Source organism: Aptenodytes patagonicus, chromosome 10 (assembly GCF_965638725.1).
Source record: "Aptenodytes patagonicus chromosome 10, bAptPat1.pri.cur, whole genome shotgun sequence".
Lineage (NCBI taxonomy): Eukaryota > Metazoa > Chordata > Aves > Sphenisciformes > Spheniscidae > Aptenodytes > Aptenodytes patagonicus.
The window spans coordinates 7,913,413-7,935,632 of record NC_134958.1 but is presented as its reverse complement, the minus strand read 5'-3'; the positions used below and the strand labels follow the sequence as shown (position 1 = coordinate 7,935,632).

At 43.4% G+C, this 22,220-nt stretch overlaps 1 protein-coding gene across 5 annotated transcripts in view; it reads right to left on the bottom strand.

The window, feature by feature from the left end:
* SV2B (synaptic vesicle glycoprotein 2B) overlaps positions 1–22,220 on the bottom strand; it is a 66,289-nt gene that overhangs the window by 15,645 nt on the left and 28,424 nt on the right. For 2 of the 5 annotated variants that reach the window (XM_076347964.1, XM_076347965.1), the window contains exons 3-6: positions 19,167–19,335; positions 12,959–13,844; positions 1,539–1,719; positions 754–905 (exon numbers count right to left, since the gene is read on the bottom strand). In XM_076347964.1, the coding sequence (XP_076204079.1) occupies positions 754–905; positions 1,539–1,719; positions 12,959–13,472 (847 nt within the window). In that variant the 5' untranslated portion in view covers positions 13,473–13,844; positions 19,167–19,335. Of the gene's footprint in view, positions 1–753; positions 906–1,538; positions 1,720–12,958; positions 13,845–19,166; positions 19,360–22,220 lie in introns of all 5 variants that reach the window. The other 3 variants (XM_076347962.1, XM_076347966.1, XM_076347963.1) reach the window with 2 other exon arrangements.

Below are 22,220 nucleotides of genomic sequence, written 5' to 3'. Positions count from 1 at the left end.
CTCAGTTGCCAGCTGGGATTAAACCACGACAGCTGGTGTCACTGGATACTGAGGGAATTAATCTTTTCCAGCAGATACTTGTTTCTGATGTTTTCCTAAGATATACACATAAGTTACGAGGAATACCATGTGACATGCAGATTTTTGCTCCTCAGAGCACGAATATGTTTCAGAGTCCACCCACCTACTTTTTCTCTTCCACTTCCAGCGCTGGGCAGGGAACCCATGCCATTCCTCAACCCAATTAGGTGAAGTCAGATGTGACTCCAGCCTCACATGCTGGGGAGATGTGTCACCAGATACACAGCCCCCAGAGTGTTGACACTTGGCTAAGGAAAAGAGTGTGTGCTGTGCTTACTGCTATCATTCATAGCACCCAGTAATTCCCTGATTAAAGTTACTTTTTTTTGATAACTGGATCAATTTTTGCAATATAATCTCAGTCCAGTTTTCCCTGAATGCTCTGACATTTAGATTAAGAGCTCAGGCTCTGGCAGTGTAATTCAAGGGGTGTATTTGAAGCTTTTATGCAAAGCAGCCCTCATCTGTCCTATTTACAGCCTTAGTATCAGTCAATCAACCATGCAGTCAGTTTATAGACCTTCTGCGTGCACTTCAGGTATCTATTATTTATCAGTGTTGTTTATGCTGGGATGTGTAAGGACTGACTAATGTTACCTGTGTGGGCTTTTGGGGTAGTGTAGTGATGCAGGAATGTGGTGTTGTCAAAAGTCAATAGCACAAAACAGTTACCGTAATGTGGGATGATGCTCCAAGCCATTGCTGAAGCAAAAATGCCACCGATCATCCAGAACATGCAAAGCCAGCTCAGGTGTTCCCCCCTCTTCTCACGAGATAGGAATTCAGAGAAATAGGCAAACACGATGGGGAGGGATCCCCCAATACTGAGGAGAAAAAACAGCACATGGGAAGAATAAGAGTCTTTTTCAATGTCTTTGTAGTTAGAATTGCACATATGAAGAGGGAAGGTCACACTCACAGACGCGCTGCACAAAAGTGAGACTTGTAGGGGAAATGCAAATCTCTCTTTGGCTGGACTGGTCTTAGACATCAAAGATAGACAAGATACTTCTCATGCTCTGAAAGCTGAATTTCCTCTACAGTTTATATAAAGCCAGTGTAGTGCCCTGCTCTTCACCTAGACATCTTCTCTGTTGTTATTTTGTGATCACTCATTTTAGGGAGGCAAAATACAGGCAGGTGATGGGAACTGCTGAAGGTCTCATTGGAGGCCCTGGCAGTAAGGATTGTAAAATGAGGTGGACGTTCATCAGTTTCATTTGCCTTTCTGCACAATTTGGGCAGTACCAGAAGAATGTCAATGACCAAACTTTCTTACTGCTAACACTTTAAGAGTGAGGTAACGCAACCACACATGGCTAAACAGCAGTGCTGTCCTGCCTCGGTGCCAGAGGTGCATCTCCAGAGCAGCCTTCCTTCTCCCACCCTGCACACCCAAACTGCCGAGCTGTGACAGGACTCCTCCAGGACATGGGACGAATTCACCAGTTACCCACCCAAGGCCCGAGATAAGGCGGCAGAAGAGGAAAAATCCATATCCCTGGACGAAGGAGGAGAGGAATGCGAAGGCAGCATTGATTGCAAGTGATATGATGAGACATTTCTTTCTTCCCAGTTTATCAGCGAGGCCGCCCAGCATGACAGCCCCCACCATCATTCCTAAGTAGACTATCAAGCCTAGAATAGAGACAGAGAGACAATGAGTTTGGTAACTGGGTAGAAATAGTATGCAACGTAGAAGCAGATTTTAAAGTGCCCGTATGGCAGCTGATGTTGACCTGGTATTCTATGCAATAGAGATACCCCCATCCCCCATATTAGCTGTCTCAGGTGCCACAAACTATCCATTGGTGAAACCTAATTTTCCCATCTTCTGCCCATGAGCTTGCATCGCTCCCTACTGCATTGCTTCCTGCAATATAGTCATACTCTCATTTGACCAGACCCACATCTTTCTTTCCCAACCTCACTGCTCACATATCCCCTGCACGTAAGCAATGGCCAGGCATAAGCAGCTTAGGATACACGTGTCCTAGCTATGTGCCACCAACGATACAACAGTATTCTGATGTCTTAACTCCGCTAACCCTCCTGAGTGCAATGGGACTGAGGATGTGTAGGGAGGAGGCTCTCTCCAGGTACTGTTTATACTCAGAAAGCTGTGAGAGCAGAGGGACTGCTAAAGCATGGCTACAATCTCTTTGCAGGTTACCTATCCTACCCATGCTTCCTTTGCAGAATATCATCTCTTTCACTCTCTGCTTTTCCAAGCGTTATCTGAAAGGATCAGCCTGTTACCGAGACTCACCTTGTGTAGCACAGCTACTTCCTTCGTTACTGGGTCAAGATCTGGCATCTAACTAAAGGATAACTTACAGAAAAGAGTGCAGTCTTGATCTGAAAATTTCAGAAGGGAGAACCTACTGCTTGTCTTCACAGTTTGCTCTAGAGAGTTACCACTCTGACATTGTTAAGAAAAATGGGTTCTTCCTTTTAACTTGACTTCATTAGATCTTCTACTATGGGGTCCTCAAAAGACAGTTTCAGTGACTATGTTTAGTGCTGGGCTGAATAGGAGAGAACGGTTTTCTTCTCCCTGTACCCAGCTCACTATATGCTTGCAAATCTGGCCTAGAAAACACATCAGTTGTTCTTGGCTCTACTGATATTGCCACCAGAAGGGCCAACTATTATATTGCCTTTTCCTTTATCTGGGTGCCAGTGTAAATAGCAATAATTAATAATGCTCACAGGTCCAGGATTTTTTTTTTTTCACTTATTTTATCTACTTTCCAGATGTAGAGACTTCAGTGAGCAAGAATATTCCCAGGAACAACCACAGGCTATGGTCCTTTTGCTGGCAAAATTCTTGTTGAGGCCTAAAGGAGTTACGATATGAAAGGACAGCAGGATCAGATATTAAGCATTTAAAATCTAATAGCAATCAGTGCTGAAGGGTTGGAAACATTGATCAGCTAGAGTGAAATGATTTTCACTGCTGTTAAGGAATAACATCTGAGAATTAATCAGTCCAGCAGCTGGCAGCACGTGGACCAGGTCTTTGAAGGCTGTATTGGCCTCTGGGCTTCAGATTTTTGTTTTAGGCTTGTCCGTGAACAGATCTCTGTTCATTTCTTTGAGTCAGGAAAGATTTAAGGATGGAAGGGATCAGGAAGGAGCATAAGTCTCCAGGGCACCTCTGAAAAAGCCCAGATGAGGCAAGACCACAAGGAGACAGACTATCAGCAGGTAGATCTATACTAAAGATATACTGAAGTTATTCTGAGTTTCACAGTGCAAAGGACAAAGCCCTTCATGCTTTGTCCCCTTGCTGTGTGTGGTTGCGGCTGCCTCTGCCTTAGCACTGCAGGACCAAAACACTTGGTGACCAGGTGACTTTACAGCATGCTCTGATGGCTCTGCCAGCTGGTGACGTGGAAGGGTTTGGGGCAGCACATCCAAGCACATTGTTACTGCATTGGCAGCTCCTTGGCTAACAAGCTGCGTGTGTCTCAGAGCTGTCTACTGCAAGCTAGTGGTCCACAGAGTAGGAGCAGTGTCACCATCACCACATTTCAGAAGAAAGTGGTGGCAACCGCTGTGTTTCCTGGGGAGCACAGAGGTGCAAGAGGCTGTTCCCAGGTCACCTATATCATCTCAGACACCATAGGCAGGATTGTAGTCTATGCCTATAGGCTGCACAGTCCTGCTGTGGAGATCCTGATGGCCCTGATCATGGCTGGATATGATCCAGAGGAGCTGAACTATGTCAGGGTGGAGGAATATCTGCTTGTCAAAAAGCAGAACTTGCAGTGCAGGGGGTTCCTGAAGGAAAAAATGGTGCTTGGAGGTGCTTGGAGGTGCTTGGAGACTGGGGCCATGTCAGGTTCAAGACCCACCTGAGCAGTGGTTGAAGGAAACACTATAACTCAAGAAAATCAGCAGTGTTCCCTGCATCCCTGGCCCCCACTGAAGGCAACGGATGCTGAGCAAGTAAATACGCTGCCTTGATAACAAACATTCCTATTCGCTGACTGAAGAAATGCAGCTAAAATAAACATTTTTCAGGCATGGTTGAAGAACATTCCTTTGGAGGGTCAATCCTCACCTTGAACCAAGTGTTGACTTCTCCTGAGAACCAACACCTTCCCCAGGACCTGTTCTGGCAAACACATCACCTGGGAAACAAGGTGATGATGAATTTTTTTGCAATTCGTTAATGTTTAAACAAGACGATCAGTCTGATGGCTGAAGGCTGTTCTATGCCATCCAGCAAAGCTGGCTGAGGACTAATGCAGAGAGTTATTTGGCAGCTGATTGTCTTTCTTTTGATTGTGAATGCTTGCACTTGATTTGAAATGCGTTACTAAATTAAAAACTATGCAGCAGAGAGCCACTGCAGCATTTGACGGCTGCTTGTCTCACATTGATCATAAGTGGAAAAGTGGAAAAGTTTGGACTTCTGAAATCTCCCCTGTTCCATAGCAGGGCAGTGGGGTCACCTCTCTGTGAATGGTTCTGCTTCCTTTTCTATCCACGTGGTGTCTAATGGGCAATCAGGATTTTGTGTGTCAAAGGCAAAAACACCGTTCTTGCCTCTTAACAGCCTTTGTACCAGAACCATGGCACAGGATTTTGCCAGCACAATTGTACCTCCACCGTAAGCGTGTGGCTCTGTGCGATCAATACCCACACTCCCTGTCCTACCCTCCTCACCCCAGCTGTCCTGGTGAGGTGATCTGAAGCTGGATAAAGGTTTCAGATACTGATCCTGCAGCAGTCAGAGAAGATACGTACGCAGCTGGGAATCTGGGATCTCTTTCTCTATTAACTTTGGTCTCCAGCTTGTTCACTGAAGTGCAAATTACAAAGGAGAGCTGAGGCAAAAAAACTGGTTCAGACCAAAATCTTTCTGAAGGAAGAATCTTAATGCAGTGCTGTAAGGCTTAATGCTTTTACCCTGGCTCCTGAGCTACATTTAATGGAGCAGCTCTGATTGCAGCCAGCAAATGGAAGTGATGGTGCACCCTGAATCTACTCACTGGTGCATTGCAGCCACCCATCTGACAGTGAGCCCTGCCAGCACTGTGTGAGCAGCTCACAGCACAGCTCAGCCCACACCGCCAGACCCCGATGAGGAAGAAAAAATGATCTGCCAGAGTTAATTTCTTTTTTTTTTCCGGAGAAAATCCCTGGATGGCAGATGTTCATCCAAATCCTCTTAACAACAGAAAATGTCCCAGGTCAGGAGGAGGTGGAGGAGGTTGTTACTGTCTTCTAGCTGGTGATTTACTGCAGCCAAGTACCCTGGCTGGTGGCAGCGCAGCCAGCTCTCTGGCCAGGGGAAGAGTGGGCTTAGCATGGGATGTGGCAGTGTTTGAAACTGGGCATCGAGAAGTGGAGTGGAGCTGCTTTTGTGGGCAAACCCCTGCGGATTCTGACTGAGGAGCCCAAATTTATGATGGGCATCCATCAAACAGTGAGCAACATAAAACACAGCAGAGCTGTTAATATCACAAACTCAGAGGATGTGTCTTTAATTGGTTATCGTATGTGATAAACCAATGGATGCATTGTCCCTTAGAAATTTAAAACAATGAAAATCTGTAATAAAGGAAACCTCGGGGATGACCAGAAGACAGTCCGCTTGGCCAGTTTCTGAGGGGAAGGATCCCAGTTACAGAAATGTTTGCTTCAGGACTGAAACAAAATCAGCAGGACACTTCATTATGATGGAGAGGTCTCTTTTGGGAAGACTGCATGTTCTGGCTAATATAATTAAACATTTTGGGGCAGCTGCTATAAAACACTCTGTCAGCTGACAGATCTTGGGACCCAAGGTGCAGAACAACATCAGGCTTTGCAGATTGCTGTGTCCTGGATTAACAATAAGGTGGCAGGGACCCAGGGACCCAGGCAGGAGTGGAATAGTTGCTCATAAAGTCTCCAAGCAGGAGAGACAGTCTTCTGGAGAACACAGCGATGGTTGTTACCTCTGAAAGAGATCCAGCTCATATCAAGGAAACTAAAATTTTAAGGAGAATTAGACCAAGAAAAGTGATCACTAAATGGTATTTCTTCTGCTGCGTTACTTCTGTCCACCAAATATTCTAGGGAACAACATCACAATGGTCTGTACCAGAAACCTGACTTCAAACCTCAGCTTCAAACCACTCAGACCTAGACTGTGCTAGGAGGGCTCAGCTTCCCAGTTAACACAGGCAGTGGTTAGATGAAATGTTAAGGGCAACTCTGAATAAGCCATTATTTGCAGACTATTCCACGAGTAATGGAGTATAATGAATGCCTGTGGGAAGGTCTGTAATAGCATCCCATAAAATCTGTGGAAAACCAAAGAGCAGAAATTCTAAGAATAAATTTCGGGTTATGACTCATCCAATGTTGAAGTTATAAGGAAAATATGTGACCACTGACTGGGCTTATTCCCACTAGAAAAGAGGTAACAAATACATCACTCTCACTAAGAAAAGCCTTTATTGAAGTTGTGTGCTCCATGTTAGACAGGAATTGTGGACTTAAAAGCTGAACTTCTAGGAATAAAGAAAGGTGGATACTGTAGATGACTACGTGTGTGCTAAACTCTCTTTTTACTATTTCAATATATTTAGAAGTAAGGGTTTCAGAAAGAAAACAAAAAATTCAAGGTTTACCTAAATCTCCATCACAAGCATGAATTTCTTTCATTGACAGTTAATGGGATTAAAGTTCTTAAAAATAAGGCACATCTGAAAATAATCCCTGTCAAGTCAGAACAACAACTCAGGGAATAAATGGAAAATTTGAGCAGAAAAAAACCCAGCTCAATGGGAAGAATTAGTCTCAGAGTCCTTGGGGCTGTCGGGAAGGTGAGGAGGCTGCCTGGATCCAGGTGCAGGGTTGTCTCACCTCTGCTAACAGGTCTGCACAGAGTCAGTAACCACAGGAACGTGGAAGCTCCTACCTGCCTTCAAAGCCCAGGCCACTACAGTACAGCCCTATGGTTAAAGAGAAGGCTTTTGAAGGGGGAAAGCATTTGGACAATGCAAAAGGATTAGGACCTTATGTACCTTGCAATTCAAACTGTAATAAAAACAAAATCCAAACGCTCTTACCACTGTAGCATCTGTTATACATGGGTGCACTTTATGGACACAAACAAAATTTTGTGAGTCAGGTCTGGATGATTTGGGAGATGGAAGAGGCAAGGCACGGGATCCAATTGTGCATAAGTAATTTAGAGAGGAATAAACCAGTGGTAGTCCTGACTGACTTGTGCGCTGGCGATGGCCAGCATGTCCCCGAACAGGGGATGGTCTCAGCAGAGGATGAACCGAGGGCTGAGTGGCCTTTGTTCCTTTTCTTCCGAAATTTCTTATCTGCTTTTCCTTGTAGGCTTATTAGTGCTTTCCCCCTGAATCTCCTTGACCTTGTAAATGGAAATCAAATGAAAGGGTAGTCTCGTTGCACTTGCCTTGTTGATTAAGTACAAGCAGAGAGACTTCATCTACAGCTAATGGCTCTGCCACTGAGAAACGGATCACCCATGTGAAAGGCGGCTTTCCATTTTCAGAGATCTGGGGGCGGATATCGGGTGAATCTGGCTACTGAGATCAAGGAGATTCTGCACATTAAAGCCAAAGGTGGATGCACGGATCCACGAGCGCTTTGACGCAGCACTGGCAAGGCAACGCAGACCAAACACTTCAGCGAGCGCTGCCAGCACGGTGTGGGTGGCTGTTTACACTCAGCCAGCTTCACAGTCCCCCCACGGGACTTGTCCATCACTACAATATTCATGGGACCATCTGGTTCCCCCCACCCAACCCCTCTGCTAAAGCAAAGTTTTCAACAGAGGAAGCCAAACAAATCCTTTGCTGTTAAACGAAAACCTGTTCGTGCTGGCTCTCGTCAGATGAAATTCCCGCAGTGTTTATAAATAGGGATGCAGCCATCCCTGTATCAGACCGGCACAAGGTGCGGGGTGTTCCCAAAACTAAAAAGCCCCTTTTTTCCTCTAGCATGTCCCTACCGCTCGGGGTGATGCTGCTCCTTGGGCTGCGGGAGTGTTTCTGCCCAAGAGCAAATCTGCAGCTAGGAATTTGTGCCCGATGCTCAGGACATGGACGCAGGCAGGTCTCAGCAGGGTTTAGCCGGCTGCCATGTTGTGGGTCCATGGCCATGGAGGTGCAAAACAGGCAGCCGTGGGTCACGGCAGAGCAAGGGAGCCATGGTTGGGTTTGTCTGCCCTTATCCAGAAAAAAAAAAAGAAGTGAAGAAAAGCCACTGAGCTCTGCCGAGGGGATTAGGATTTACTGTCATATCAGGTGAATTCAGGTCAATGAGAAGCTGAGGCCAGATTCTATCTCAGCTGATAATAAAACATCCTCTTCACACAACAAAAAGCAGGGATATTGTTACACATCCTATTTAACCTGACTCACACAGCCAAGCCTGAATTGCTACATAACTGCATAATTACTAATAGGATCTTTTTTCTATTTTTTTTAGTCTAACACTGCTAGGCTAAGAGTCTGTAAGATGATATCCTCCTTAAAATATTATTATTAAATCATAAAAAGAAAAAGAGAGCTGTGTGCCTGAAAGACAGATTTTATTCTCTGCATTGGTGTGGCTGTTTTGCAGTTATGGGCAAAGCCCTTAAAAATTTCCTTGTCTCAGTTTACTGAACTGTGAAATGTGAAATGCTTTAACTGTGCCTTGCGTTTTTTATGTGCAGGATGTGAAAAAGTTTAAAACATTACTATGACACCATCTTTCATACTTGCTGTGTATTTACTGCTCTACACTTGCAAATATAATATTTAGTCCTCTGAGAGGTGATTAAAAGCACTTGAAGATATACATTTATATCATATTTCTCCAAATAATGACAATGATGTGTGCCTTTCAGCAAATAAGTGAATACAAATTTTACGACTCTTCAAATGATTATCCTTAGCAAATAAAAAAATTCTGTTTCTGACAGGATGTATTATACTGAAAAGGAATATTCTGTTTCAGTAAATTTAAGAAATGAATTATTATTATTATGACTACTGGTGGTGAAAGCTCAGCAAAGCAGATTTATCAAATGAATACGTAAAAATAATGTTGTTACAAGTTACCAAACTTAACAACCACTGTTAAAAACTGATGAAATTAAACTAAAATGCTAAAATACATACAGTTGTTGTTTCTTTTTTTTCTGTAATACCCCACAATCATCTTCAAAATAGCATTTCGCATAACAGAAAAACTCCAGATATATGTTTTGTCCCACTAGGGATATTTAAGGCTAAAATAGCTGTTAATTTGCATCTGATGGTGAGATGTTTATTTTCAGCACAAAATGTAAACGTTTTCTAAGATGTGTCATATTCATTTCACACATTTCATGAAACACTGTGGGCATCTGTTTATTTGTAATTTTTGCATAATTTGGCCATAATTTGCTTGATATTTTTCCATGCTTGCTTTCTGAGGGAGGAAAAATATTCAATATACAGAGTATTTAATGTCCTTTTAGCAGAAGCTGAACTTCACTAAATTGGTCTTTAGGGAGCATCTACTTTAGCTCTCTTATTTGTCCCTTCCTACTTCTGCGAGAGTTTGATTACTTAACTGATTTATTTCCCTTTTTTTTTTTTCCATCCTGGCCTCTTTTGTTATGGCTGAGACCTTCTCGTGTGTTTAAATGTTAGCAGCTGCCTGGAAGCAACCTTAACTCCACCTGGGATAACCTGATTATGTTTCCTTAGCAAAAACGTGTTGAGACGAATGGTCGCCTGGGAATAAACACCAGCTCGTCTGTAGACATCTGTTGGGACATGGGGATAAGGTAAGGGGCAGTAACTCATGTGTGGATGATGACCCTGCATCCCCAAAACCTCATGATAATTTGAGGGAAAGCTGTGCCTTCTCTAACCAACCCTCCGTTCGTTCTGTGCAGACACACTCTTACAAGATCGTCCCTGCACATTAGGCAGAAATTGAGGTGAAAAGCTCTTTGATTGCCACCCATTATTGTGCCAAGTCAACCTATAAGTATCATTGAACCCTGAGTATTAGCAAGATCAATTTGCAATAGCACAACCCATAGACCATTGAGGGAATGGAAACCCCGAGGGAAATGAGCATGTGTTGGAGGCTCTGAGCCTTGTTAGGAGACATCTTTTTCCAGTTGCTGCTGGATGGGTGCTAAAGCTAATCCAGGAAAGGTTTTGAGGAAGATTATGTTCTTGTTTCCATCAATAGCACTTCCCCAGCCTTTCCCTTCAGGAGCTGATATCTGGCTGTCCTTTATCACACCGTGTACCCACAGCTGCTCAGAAAAGGGATAAAACCCTCTTGCAGGGGCAGTACTTGGGACACCAGGCTGTGCTGGAGGCAGGTCTGCACCCAAACCTCGTAACCTCGTGTCTCTGCACTGCCCTGCTGCCCGCCAAACCTCCAACATCCTCCTCTCCCTGCTGCTGCCCTTAGTTTGGGAGAAAGCTCTCCTCCTCCTCTCCAGACCCAGAGATCTACACTCTTCCCCTCTTACGCCCTCCAGCAGCCCTGTACCCACGCCAGCCTCCTCACACCCTCACTTCTTGATGCCCTTGGGTATTCATTACTCGTATCAGTGCACCGCTCTGCAATCTAAAGCTTTCTAAGCCAAGCTTAATTCATTTTCACAAAGGATCATCTCACAAACCTCAGATCCAAGAGGAAAACTGCAGCAGAGAAATATCCAGCAGACGCAAAAGCGTGTTTAACAAATAAGATGGACTGAATCAGAGACCTGCCTCCTGTACAATGCCCATCAGTAACAATTGAGTGCTACCATAAATACCCACTTTCCTCTCTGCCTCAAACTAAGATGAATCAACTTTTCTTGTTTTTAGGAAAATTCTTTTTTTTCCTCATATTTAAGCCACAAAATATTGTGAATACAAGCTTTGAGAGAAGATCCCCCAAACAAACAAGCTAAGGACAGAGAAAATTGCTCTGCAAAACCAGGTTCTCAAAAGTTGTCTTTAAAAGCGGGCAGGAAAGGCAGCAAGAACAGTGCTCTTCCCCTAATCAGCAATTCCAGATTAGGATGGTTAATGTGCAGGAGGCTGGAGCTGGGGTTGGATACAGACCCAAATGTCTCCTTGCTTATTCAGAGCTTATCAGAACACTCTGAACTTTCAGCCTTGCAAATGCTGAGCTGGAAAAAGCAGAACAAGCTCTCTTGGGAGATTTCTTGTTCATTTTCACCTGTGGCTGGGCCAGAAATACTTCAAAGATAGATTTTCTTGTGACATTTGAAGTTTTCTGACTCAGGTGCCTGCCAGAGCTTGAGCTCTATGGAGATAGATATTTATGGGGTCAGAGTTTCAGAAGATTTCAGCTTTCATGTAATCACCAAAATAAATGACCTGCTTTTCATAAAAGGTCTCATCACTGGAAAGGCACCCAGCCTGGTGAATTCAGAAGTCCCTTTGAAATCAGGATCCAATTGTGAGCAATTTGCTTTTAGATACCTGACCTGAGATCTTTCGAGCTAGAATTTTTAAGTGGTTTGTGAAGCAAAAAAAGTTAGCAAACTCTTTAAGACACAAAACTAAGTACAAAACTAACTAATTATGGAAATAAACACCTTCAAGTTCAGAGAAGAAAAAAGAAGAAACAGAAGAGAAAAGTGTCCAGGATATCAGTACACCAAGATGAGAGGTCTATATAAGGATAACTATCTATCGCATTTGTCACATGAAAATAATGCAAATAGAATGGAGTCAAGGGCTGGGATCTAACCCAAAATCTGCATTTACCTTGCATCAGGCAGGGCTTCTGGGCCAGAATGTATGAACTGATGGTTCATACCATCAGGCCCTGATGATTCCCCTACAACCCTGGTACATGTCTCTCCAGATACACTATCCCCCTCCTAAAGCAGTTCTTCCAAGAGCTACTTTATTTTCCTTCCAGATGTGCTGTACTATTGCACGGCTGGTTCTCACTACGGGCCATGTTGGATGCTTTCCTGATTCTTGCAGATCTGGGAGACTTTGCCATCTTTGACTTATAATGTGCAAGGGAAAAAATTGTTCATCCAAACCTTTCCACCCAGTCTCACTCACAATAACTAAGGCTTTGTATTTTCACCACAGGGAGGTGTCAATGGTGATGCAAAAGGGATGTTGCCAGTAGCCTCAGCCTTTAATCCCCATGCAGCACATCAATTGCATTCCACAGACCTAAGAAGAAACCTCCATAGGCTACTTCTGACCCAGGACGTATTAGCAAACTGCTCTGACCAAGAAGTTAGTGTGCAGAAGGAACCGACTGCAGAACCCAACCGATCTGCCAGTTGGGACTTTGGGCTGAAGAAAAGGGGAATCTGGCCAAAGTGGAAAACTTTGGAGAGCAGGGCAGCATCAGCAGCCACAATGTAACAGCAAAGTGATCCAGATCAAACAGACACCCATCTTTTATAACTATCATACATACAAAGCAGTACTGCTTTGTGGACTTCTCATTACAATTCAGTTTCTAAAAGGATTGAAATCTGAGTCACTAGGTCCTCAAGCAGGAAAAGCTGCCTTTAACCTTTCACTTATTTGTCCCTGAACATCCCTATGGGTTTTGCCCTGTGGACCTGCTGACTGCGAGCTGCCTTGTTCAGATCCAGCCTGCAGTGACCAGTACTGGGGCCACAGCACATTCATAAGGTGGGCTTAGATGTGGTGCAATTCTGCTGCTCTTGAGTAGCCGCCTTCTCAGCACCATGCAAACCCCTCTTGAGTCAGATCCACCCAGCCATCACTATGCATGACATACAATACAAAAGGAGAGTCACCAGAAGATCCTGAAATCAGCTGGTCACTAGAAAAAGATGTTCTAGCTACTGTCTGCTGCGTTAGAAGAGCTGTTTGCAAGTGGCACTTACCTAGCATCCCTTTGTTCGAACTGGATAAGCACATATCCTTCTCAGCACTGGGAAGAACAAATCCAACCACAAACACCTCCACCCCATCTGCCATCAGTGCCAACCCTAAAACAAAGAAGAGGGTCCACTGGAAGCGTCCGTGGCCACACTCCTCAATGATGTTCTCGTACTGGTGGGCAAGTTGCTCCTCGTCCTCCATCCTCTCTGCCATAAGGTCAGCATGGTCTCTGTACTCATCAGCCACGGCAGGAGCTCGCTTCTGCTTTTCTTTAATGTCATCTGGGTGCGGGATCCCTTGGTACTCCCCCTCATAGACCTCATCGTCTTCATCATGGCCTTCTGTAACATCACTCTGGGCATCTTCTTCAGGAGCGGGCTCATCCCCGCCACGATAGTAGCCGTCATTGGGTGCATACCCTTCATAGTTACCATCCTGGTACCTGTAGTCATCTGAGACTTGGTTTGCCTCCCTGCCCCCTTGATAGAGGTTTGTGTTTCTATATCCATCATCCATTCTGAATGGAGATTTCTAAATGCTGTAGATCACTCTGTGTAGATACTGTAATATAGGTATTGATTTGTACAATTTCTGGTATTGGTTACTTGAACATATCTTCTCTCTGTTCTTTGGAACTGAAGGGATACACAGCTTCCCAGGCTCAGAAGGAGGATTCCTATCTAAAGTTTCTCTCTGACAGAGTCTCACACAGCTTTTGATAACGCTTCACTTTTCAGCTGTCATTTGTGACTTGCTGGCTTCTTCTGTGCTTTGGGTGGGAAGAGCTGCTGCCTGGTGAACAGCAAGGGAACAGCAAATTGCACAGCCAGGGAGCTAGGAGGATTTGACAGGTTTTTCCTGATTCATTGTGGTGGTGAAGGTCATGTCCTGAGAAAGAGGAAACAATAGCAATGAGACAGCAGTAAGCTTGCAAGCACACATGCATTGAGTTTAATGCCCCACATTTTGAATACAGGTTTTTCCATTGCAAAAAAATGGCAACAGAGTGTTGGAGGAATGTTTTTGCATCATCAAAACCCAAAGCTTCAGAACAAAAAAGAGCATTAAAATTTACCAAGTTAAGTGGGAGCCTAAAGCAGAATGTAAAGCAATGTGTGGTCCCAATTTCTGTCGTTCCCAGAAGTCCTGCCACCCACATGTGGTGCTGGTTGCTACAGGGAGCAGAACAGTACTGAGCTGGGTTGCTGGAACAGAGCTCTCAGGTTGATAAATATGTTTCTGTCCATCTACCCAGAGCACACTCATCCCTGGTACCTACAACTGGCTAACATCATAATGACACAAAATAGGAACTTGGTTGTCTTTTTCATCCAGATCCCAAACTTAATTTTATTTAACGGCTTCTTTTTTTCCCTAGTGTCTCTCCGTCTGTATGACAGATGTACAACTAAAATGCAGTGTCTGCCAAGATAAAGTCACCAAAAGTCACACCAAGCTCTGTTCTTCCCATATCTAACCATCAACGGAGGATGATTTTCACAGAGAGCAAAAAACAAAGCTAATACGGAATCACTGTTCTCTGCAGGGAAAACCAAGGGAAGCCAAGTCACATCTAAACACATTCTCATTTTGGACACCTGATTTCCATTATTTTTCAAGCAGTTTTCAGCCAGCTGGCTCTCCAGTGTTCTCCTGCATTTGTTGCCGCACACAGCTGTAGACACGGAGTTTGAAAGGAGACTCACGTGGGAAACTGAGTAGAGTCACGCTAGAGGAGCCAGCACAGCGTAGGCATGCACAAAATGTGGACTTCACTTTAAGCTTTGAGCTACTTGCCTAAATAAAGTGTAAATGAGCTATGAAATGACGTGGGCAGGCACATGTGTGTGTATATGTGGGCGTTGGTACCTACACAGTCAGTTGACCTATAGAAGTGTACACAAATGCACACACTGTAAGTGGCAGTGCTACCTCTGCACTTCAGGATCTTATTGGCAGACAGTATGGGTTTAAACAGCATGCAGCTAAAATGACTTCAGAGGAGAAATTCAGTAGAAGCACTCTCACAAAATGCTCAGAAGGGCATCATTCGTTCTGCAAATGCTGTGATTTTTTGGCAGCCCAAATGTTCAGGATAAGGAAAGAGCAGAGGCTTGACTTGTCTGCGTGGAGTCATGGCCGTGCCTTGCCTATGCCGTTCATGGGAGCTGCTCCAAGAAACTTCATAAAAGCTTCCCCTGCATTTCTGTTTAGCTAGCTATATATTTATGGCACATAATTACAACACGGCCCCTGTGGGCCCTGCCAGAGCTTCCTCCTTTTCTCTGAGCCCTCTGCCATTTGTCGCTGCATTCAACGTGTTTCCTCTTCCCTTTCTTTATGCTGAATCACACAATACATTTTGCATGAAGTTAAAAAGGCAGGAGGGCATTCTTCCAGGGCTGAAAAAGAGCAATCAATAAAGTAAAAAAAAAAAATAATTAAAAAAATCCCAAAGGCATCCTGATCAGGTTAGAAGGATCAGGAGACTACAGTGCAGGTAGCAGTAAAGAGAAGTATTTGCATCCGCAATGGAGGTGTTATTGTGCAGGGGAGTTAATACCTCTGACAGCCACCAGAAGCACTTAGGTGGGTTTTACAGCTCCTGTTTCAATGCTGGAGTGTCACCGCTGATGGTTAAAAAATCCAAGAGTACTTTTGAGTCTCAGCACCCCCCAGTCTTGAAGTAATGTTCTTGATTACACAAAGATTTGTGTCATGACTGAACATCATGTTCTCCCAGGCAGTAAAAATGTAGTTCCACGGAGACAAATTTTCTTTTGAAAAGCAGGGAAAAGGGCCTTTTTTAAAAAAAAAGAAAAAAGAACAATATGTGCTAAGGAACATTAGTCCTTGCTTTCGAAGTCTTTAAATATCATGTGTTGGCAGGTTATGTTTCAAAGTGACATCAAACGTCGGAGCAGGAACCACAGTGACTTCACTGTTTTTGTCCCTTTCTGGTTGCTACAAAAGTGGATTGAAAACTCATCTTAGGAAACGAAGTAATAATAATACTAATGATCAATAACAGAACTGATCAGATTCTGGGCCTCCACAGATCTTACCCCTGGCCTTACACCTACTTTTTCAAAAGGTGAAAGTATGTTCTTGAAGACCAAGCACTGGAAATCTTTTCATTCTCTATTAAAGAGCTGCCAAGGCTGGAACCTGGGCTCTTTGCCTCCTACAATAACAGGACCAAAGAAGATCACAAGCTGAGAAAAGACCTACTGAAGCATCCGTGCTCTTTCACTGATACACAAAGATCGTTATTTACCGTATGGGATCACTTACATCTTGGACAGCATAGGAAATAATGGCATGAGCTGACGAGTCTCATAGATGAGTGACAGCCACCTGTATCAGGACGAATGTGTAATTCAGAAAAAAGGTCGTGGTAAATAATAGTCACTGGGTTCCCATTCAGTTTGTAGGATGGATATTTTCTGGGATCACCGGAGGAGAAGGAGCAGTGCCCAGAGGCAGGCTGTAACTTAGGACTCTTGAGTGCTTTACTTTGATACTTCAAACTACTTGTTTCCTTTTGTTGCCACATATGCACAGGCTGATTCACTCTAGACTTGATTCTTTAACACCCTTTCACTCAAGCTGAGCTGCACTTACTCATATTAGCAGCCCCATTTCGCATTTAGATGCGAAATCATGACTTCTCATAAAGATTGCAGGCTTGGATTGCTATAATTACCCTTCACAGTGATGCATGAGAGCTTGAGACAAATATACACATCACATCGAGCCTGTTACAACCTTGGGCCCTTTTAAACTGACAGCTACCTTTCTGAGACGTGCAAGCGAGGTTTAAACACACGACAAATGCAAGACTCCATAAGGCAGAGTCTGCAGGTAGGGAGGGGCAGAGGCAGGAAAGTCTCATTCTGGGTCTCCCCAAAGTAGCCTGTTAAACTGAGCTGTGGACACAAAACCCTAAAGTGCCTGGGAATACAGTTCCTTTCCTCCCTTGTAATTCTCCATAGCACAGTACTTATTTCTCAGTACATTACCTTGCTTTTTCTTCCCCTCTAAGTAATTTTTGCACTAGAGCTTTTCCTCTATATTCTGCTTGATATTTACCATAATCTTATTTCCACACCAGTCTATCTCATCAGTTATCCTAATGCTAGCAAGCATCCTTCACTTAGTCCTGCATCTTGCACGCTCTAATTTATTTAACAGCAACTGTTTAATATACACTATTCACTTTGCAGTTTTCTTGCACTCCTTAGCTCTTTAGTCAGCTCAGATGTTGCATGCTTAGCCAGGAATTCAGTCGTTTGAGCTCTGCAAATTAAAATAATAACCTAAAGTCTTGGATATACTCATAATAGAAAAGGTATCTACTCTAGGAAAAGGAACCTTTAAGAAGAGCAGCTTAACACCTGCGTTTGCCCCTGTGAAAGAGCATATAAGGGAGGTGCCTGGCATGCTCAGATGATAAACTGTGGGCTGAAGGGAAGCAGAGCTTGGAGGGGATGCAGGTAAGGGTGAGTTCCTTGTACCTGGCACCAAATGAAGAAAGTACAGGAGTCCAGGGCTTGTTAGAGCTGAGCTCTATCAGAAAGCAGACCTTATAGCAAATTAGTGAGCAGGGCAGTTATGGAGAGGTGATTTCTTATGAAATATATTGAATTTTGGGGCATGAGGGAGTTTCTGGAAAAGTAAAGAGAGCAAGGTTGTTGCTTTGTGGGAGCCAGAGCTGAAGGGAGCTGTGGGTGCACATATGTATGCAGCAGGGAGAGAGCCAAGGCTAGGAGCTGAAATCCAGATCCTTCTCTTTGCATGCTCAGAAAGGGAAAGCTCTCAGAGTCAACAGCTGAAGGGAGAGGTTATATGAATGCTAAGGAGAAGGAGCAGTACAGGGACACTATAAAAATGCTTTCAAGGGATCTTTAGCATTCACCAGAATAATCCCTGTAAAACAGATGGCAGAGCAGTTTAATGTTCTGCCTGAAGGACAACTCCTCTAGCAAAACATCCTCACTCCCAGACCTGCTTTCTGCTGGCAGCAACGGGAAGATGCCCAGATCCTACAGTGACCATAAGGACACTCTGCAGTCACAAAGCTGACTGTAAAAAAAATCCTGAGAGGAAATTTTCCTCACTGAAAGGAGAAAGGAAATGATGCAGATAGGTTTTTGTGAAGTTCCAATCTCAGACTCTTAATAAGCATGCAATTAACGGATCCATTTGTATGCATGAAGGACCAGATTTTTGAGATGCTTAACTCACAGCTCCCAGGGGAGCAGTATCCTGGATTTCAGGCAGCCAACAATTGCACAAATATTATTAGACAGACTGAAGACTGTAGCAAGGTCTGATCACCGTGTTGCTAGGTGGAGGTGAAGTCTTGCAGTGCCTGAGACACAGCTCTCTGCTGCAGGCTGAGCACCCTTGGGTCTGTCACTTGGCTTCTTGGCATTTTTGTGTCCCTCTCAACTGCACATGGGAACAGCACAGCCTTCCTCTGTTGTGACTTGCAGATTGGTTGCTCAAACCCCTTGCAGCTGCGGTTATATGAATAGATGGCAACTTGTGCCCCCAAAAGCCTAAATAAACCAGAAATTGGAGAAAAGAGGTCCCTGTGCTCCCTGCTTCACAGCTGAGGTCCCGGAAAAGTAAGTGGTTTGCCCAGAGTCCTTGTCAAGTTTTCACTGAACCCTTGCAGTCTAGCCTTTTTTTTTAACCAAGAAAACTGCTATTTTCCCTCAGGAGAACTTTGAAACTTTCCCTCTTTCCAACGAGTATAAATAATAATAATTAAAAAAAAAATTAGTCTGCAACCCTATAATTCACAAAAATAATACTTTCAGATCAGGTCCATTAAAAATGTTTTGTCTTATACTGCAAAAGGTTGCCCATTTCATTGGCACCAAAAAAAAAGCAAGTGCATGGAGAGTTGTTTCAAAATGAAAAACAAACATTTAATTTAAGAAATGCCAGCGTGTCAGCTGCTTGATCCATTTTTTATTAGAAACATTTGTTGAAATTGATTTTTCCCCCCCCCCCCCTAAAAAATTCAGGTTTTGAAAAACTGGCATTTTTTTGTCAACAAAAATTGCATCAGAAACTCTCCAATTTACTCTTGTGGATATAATACTATCTCAGGTGCATCTTTAAGAAGGCAATATAAAGAAATATAATATAGGAAAAGTAATCGTGCTAGTTATACACACATGACTAAAAGTATCTGACCTCTGTGCTGTGAGGCAGAAAAGGGCTTTTCTTCCACAGGGCTCTGATTATTCTTTTTTTGCTAACATTAACATTGCTGCTGCAGCCACACGATTCAACATCCAGAGAGAGCTGAGCAGTATCATCATTTTCCTGGACAGATGGCAAGGCTGGGTTCTTGGCAAGGATCCTGCAGAGGGAAAAGCGGCAAGATCTGGAGAGAATATATATGTGAGTGAAGTTAGAAAAAGGAAACAAGGGGGCTTCTAATGCAGAGAGGTAGAAACCAAGTGAAATCAGAAGTCAAGGAGCAAGGATGGGGATTAATGGTCCAAATTGTGCTCAGAATAAAGGGGGAAATGGACAGGGAAGGATGGAAGCCCTGAGATGATATTGATCCACAAACTGTAGGGAAAAAAAGATGACACCTACTGCTTAGTAATAACAGCAGCTCTCGCCTTCATATCTAAGGATTATAAACCCATCTCAGGCCGCCTCTGTTAGAGCTCAGCCCTAATCCTTACTAATTCTTGCTTGACTTTTTGCAATTCTATTTCACTGCCAAAATAATAACCAGACAGGGAGAAAAGTCTCAGAGCACAGGACTCCGAAACACTTTTGGAAGAAGTTGGCTGTGGGGAACATCACTCAGTCAAAAAAAAAAAAAAAAAAAAAAAAAAATTAAAATTGACTGCTATTTAAAGGGGTGATTGTATCAAAATAGGTCACATCTCTTGCAGGTCTTCAGCAGTCACTTTCCTTACTTTGCCTTTCTATCAAATAGCATAACCAGATGGTGGTGATGAGAAACGAGTCCCTGGGGAATTTCCAGTAGGATGTTCTCAGATCTGAACACTGGCCAATGAATCAGTGTGATTTAATCAGCTGAAGACCTGGTCTCTTTTTTGGAAATACAGGTCAGTCCTTGGAATGCAAGTTTATATATGATTGTAGACAGGTAAGGGAGCTCTATATACACCACTAGGAAAAAAATTCCTTCAGATTCCTCCTATTCCCTCTCTGTTCTCACAAGATTGGAGGTAAAATTTGTCCTTGCAATTAATGTCCAAAAGAAACCATGGTCATTAAGTGTTCTTGAGGGAGGACTATATCACAGTCCCAGGTTGGAAACCCCTTGCATCTGGAGGAATGTCAGCTCCAGATGTAATTTCTTAGGTCTTTTTTCTGCTCTTGTTCAGAAAAACCAAGGTGGGTATGTGAGTTTTCTAATTTTCTTAATCAGTGACATGGTAGCTGGAAGCAAAAAGGAGCTACTTTGCTACCAAAGACACCGTGATTATGTGTGTGGGCATGTCAATATATGGTTTTCAGGTGTAAAGTTATGTGTTAATGGCTACAACAATCAACTGTGGCTGCAAATACTTACAGGAGGCTAACTGGGTCTGGACGACAAGAGATTTAAAAATTAAAGTCTGTAGCAGGGCCCACCTTAAAAAGAGTTTGCTTTGAACTCTGGATAAAGAGGTGTCTTTTGTTGTGGCTTCAGAGGAGAGCGCTGCATTAAGTGAAAACTCAGGATAAAAACAAGTTTCTCCTAAGACGACTTTTTTATTATTAAGAAATTATTTGATAGATATGTAACACAGGTTCAAAAACTCTCCATGGAGCTTATTAAGCAAGCTATCTGTGCCACAGATTCTGTATTAGTAGCTGTGAGTGAAAAGAAGAGCAAGATATTTGAAAGTCATTGACTTGAAATCATCTGGTTCAAAGAATGGCTTTCAGCAGTACAGATGGTACCTAATGATTGCTCCCCTGCAGCATAGGTAGGATACACAGGGTAAAAGTCCTCTGTTCGGTATAAAAATCATTGAATCGCTCTAAGATGCTGCTGGGGTCTCTGGGACAGGACTCATTTATTCACTTTGCCTACGCTGTAGATTGGAAGATCGGTGTTAATGCAGCCCTGGTATATTGAGAAATGCAGGGAAAACAGAACTGAAGCAATTTAGGGTGCTACCAGCAGATCATACTAATTATTTAACAGAGAAAGCATTTTAGTTCAAAATTCTCTGTTACAGAGTCTATTGAACTTAAGTCGTTTTACAGTTTCTGGATAATCTCTACTGATCTGTGGTGGTTTTTACACATTTCTGTATATGCGCATACTGTGTACATTTTGTCCCACCACGGCAAAATACCTCCTGTGTAATGTGGTCCTGGAGCCCTGCATTACTTTGCTACAGCAATACATTTTTCTGTGAAGAGATGCTATAATGTTTGAAGATGAGGCATTTACAATAGCTCATGAATTTGGAGGCAGAGCTGGACGTGGTATGAACATGAATAGTTCAGTTGTGTTTAATTGAACTATCCTGATTTACGTTAAGTAAGAATCTGGCTGTACTGCTCTAATGCCATTACACTTTTTCATACTAACCCATCCCGAGAGCACTGGGGGAGATTTCTGGTTTCCAGCACATCGGGCGCTAAAATGCCGTTGCCTTATGTGGTGGTGACTCTCACAGCAAAGTGGCTGTGGGCTGAACTTAACTTGTAATCCACCATGTTATGTTATGAACTAAGGGACAGAAAGTCCCCCAGATTATTAAAGGGAGATTATATCTTAAAGCCTGATATTCTGTTGGTGCAGATGCTTTAAAGGTCATATCTAAGACAGTATGTGCTGCAGCAAGCTGGCACAGTGAATGTGTAGCAGATGAAGCAAGGAACAAGCATCAGTCAAGCAGAATAAACAGCTTTTCTGAAGTTAAGGACACAGACTAGCAAGTTGGGTGTTCGTGAGATATAGAGAGGAATGTTTAACAGTAGGAGTTGGAAAGCATGGTTTAGCAGCATGAAGCTATATAAGGAGGGACAGACTACACATTAGGATTCCAGAGAAAGGCCATAAAAGGTCAATTTGACAAACTGAATATGGGTAATGAGTTGAGACAGATGGTATAAGAGTATGGTAGCTAATAAATAATGAACAGACTTGCTTCAAGGAGCAAAAGCAGGGAGAAATCACAGACGAGAGCTCAGTCGGAAGGGAGGTGGTGAAGGGGAAAAGAACAAAACCATGGAGGGTGGGGGAGAATCACAGCAGGAGGA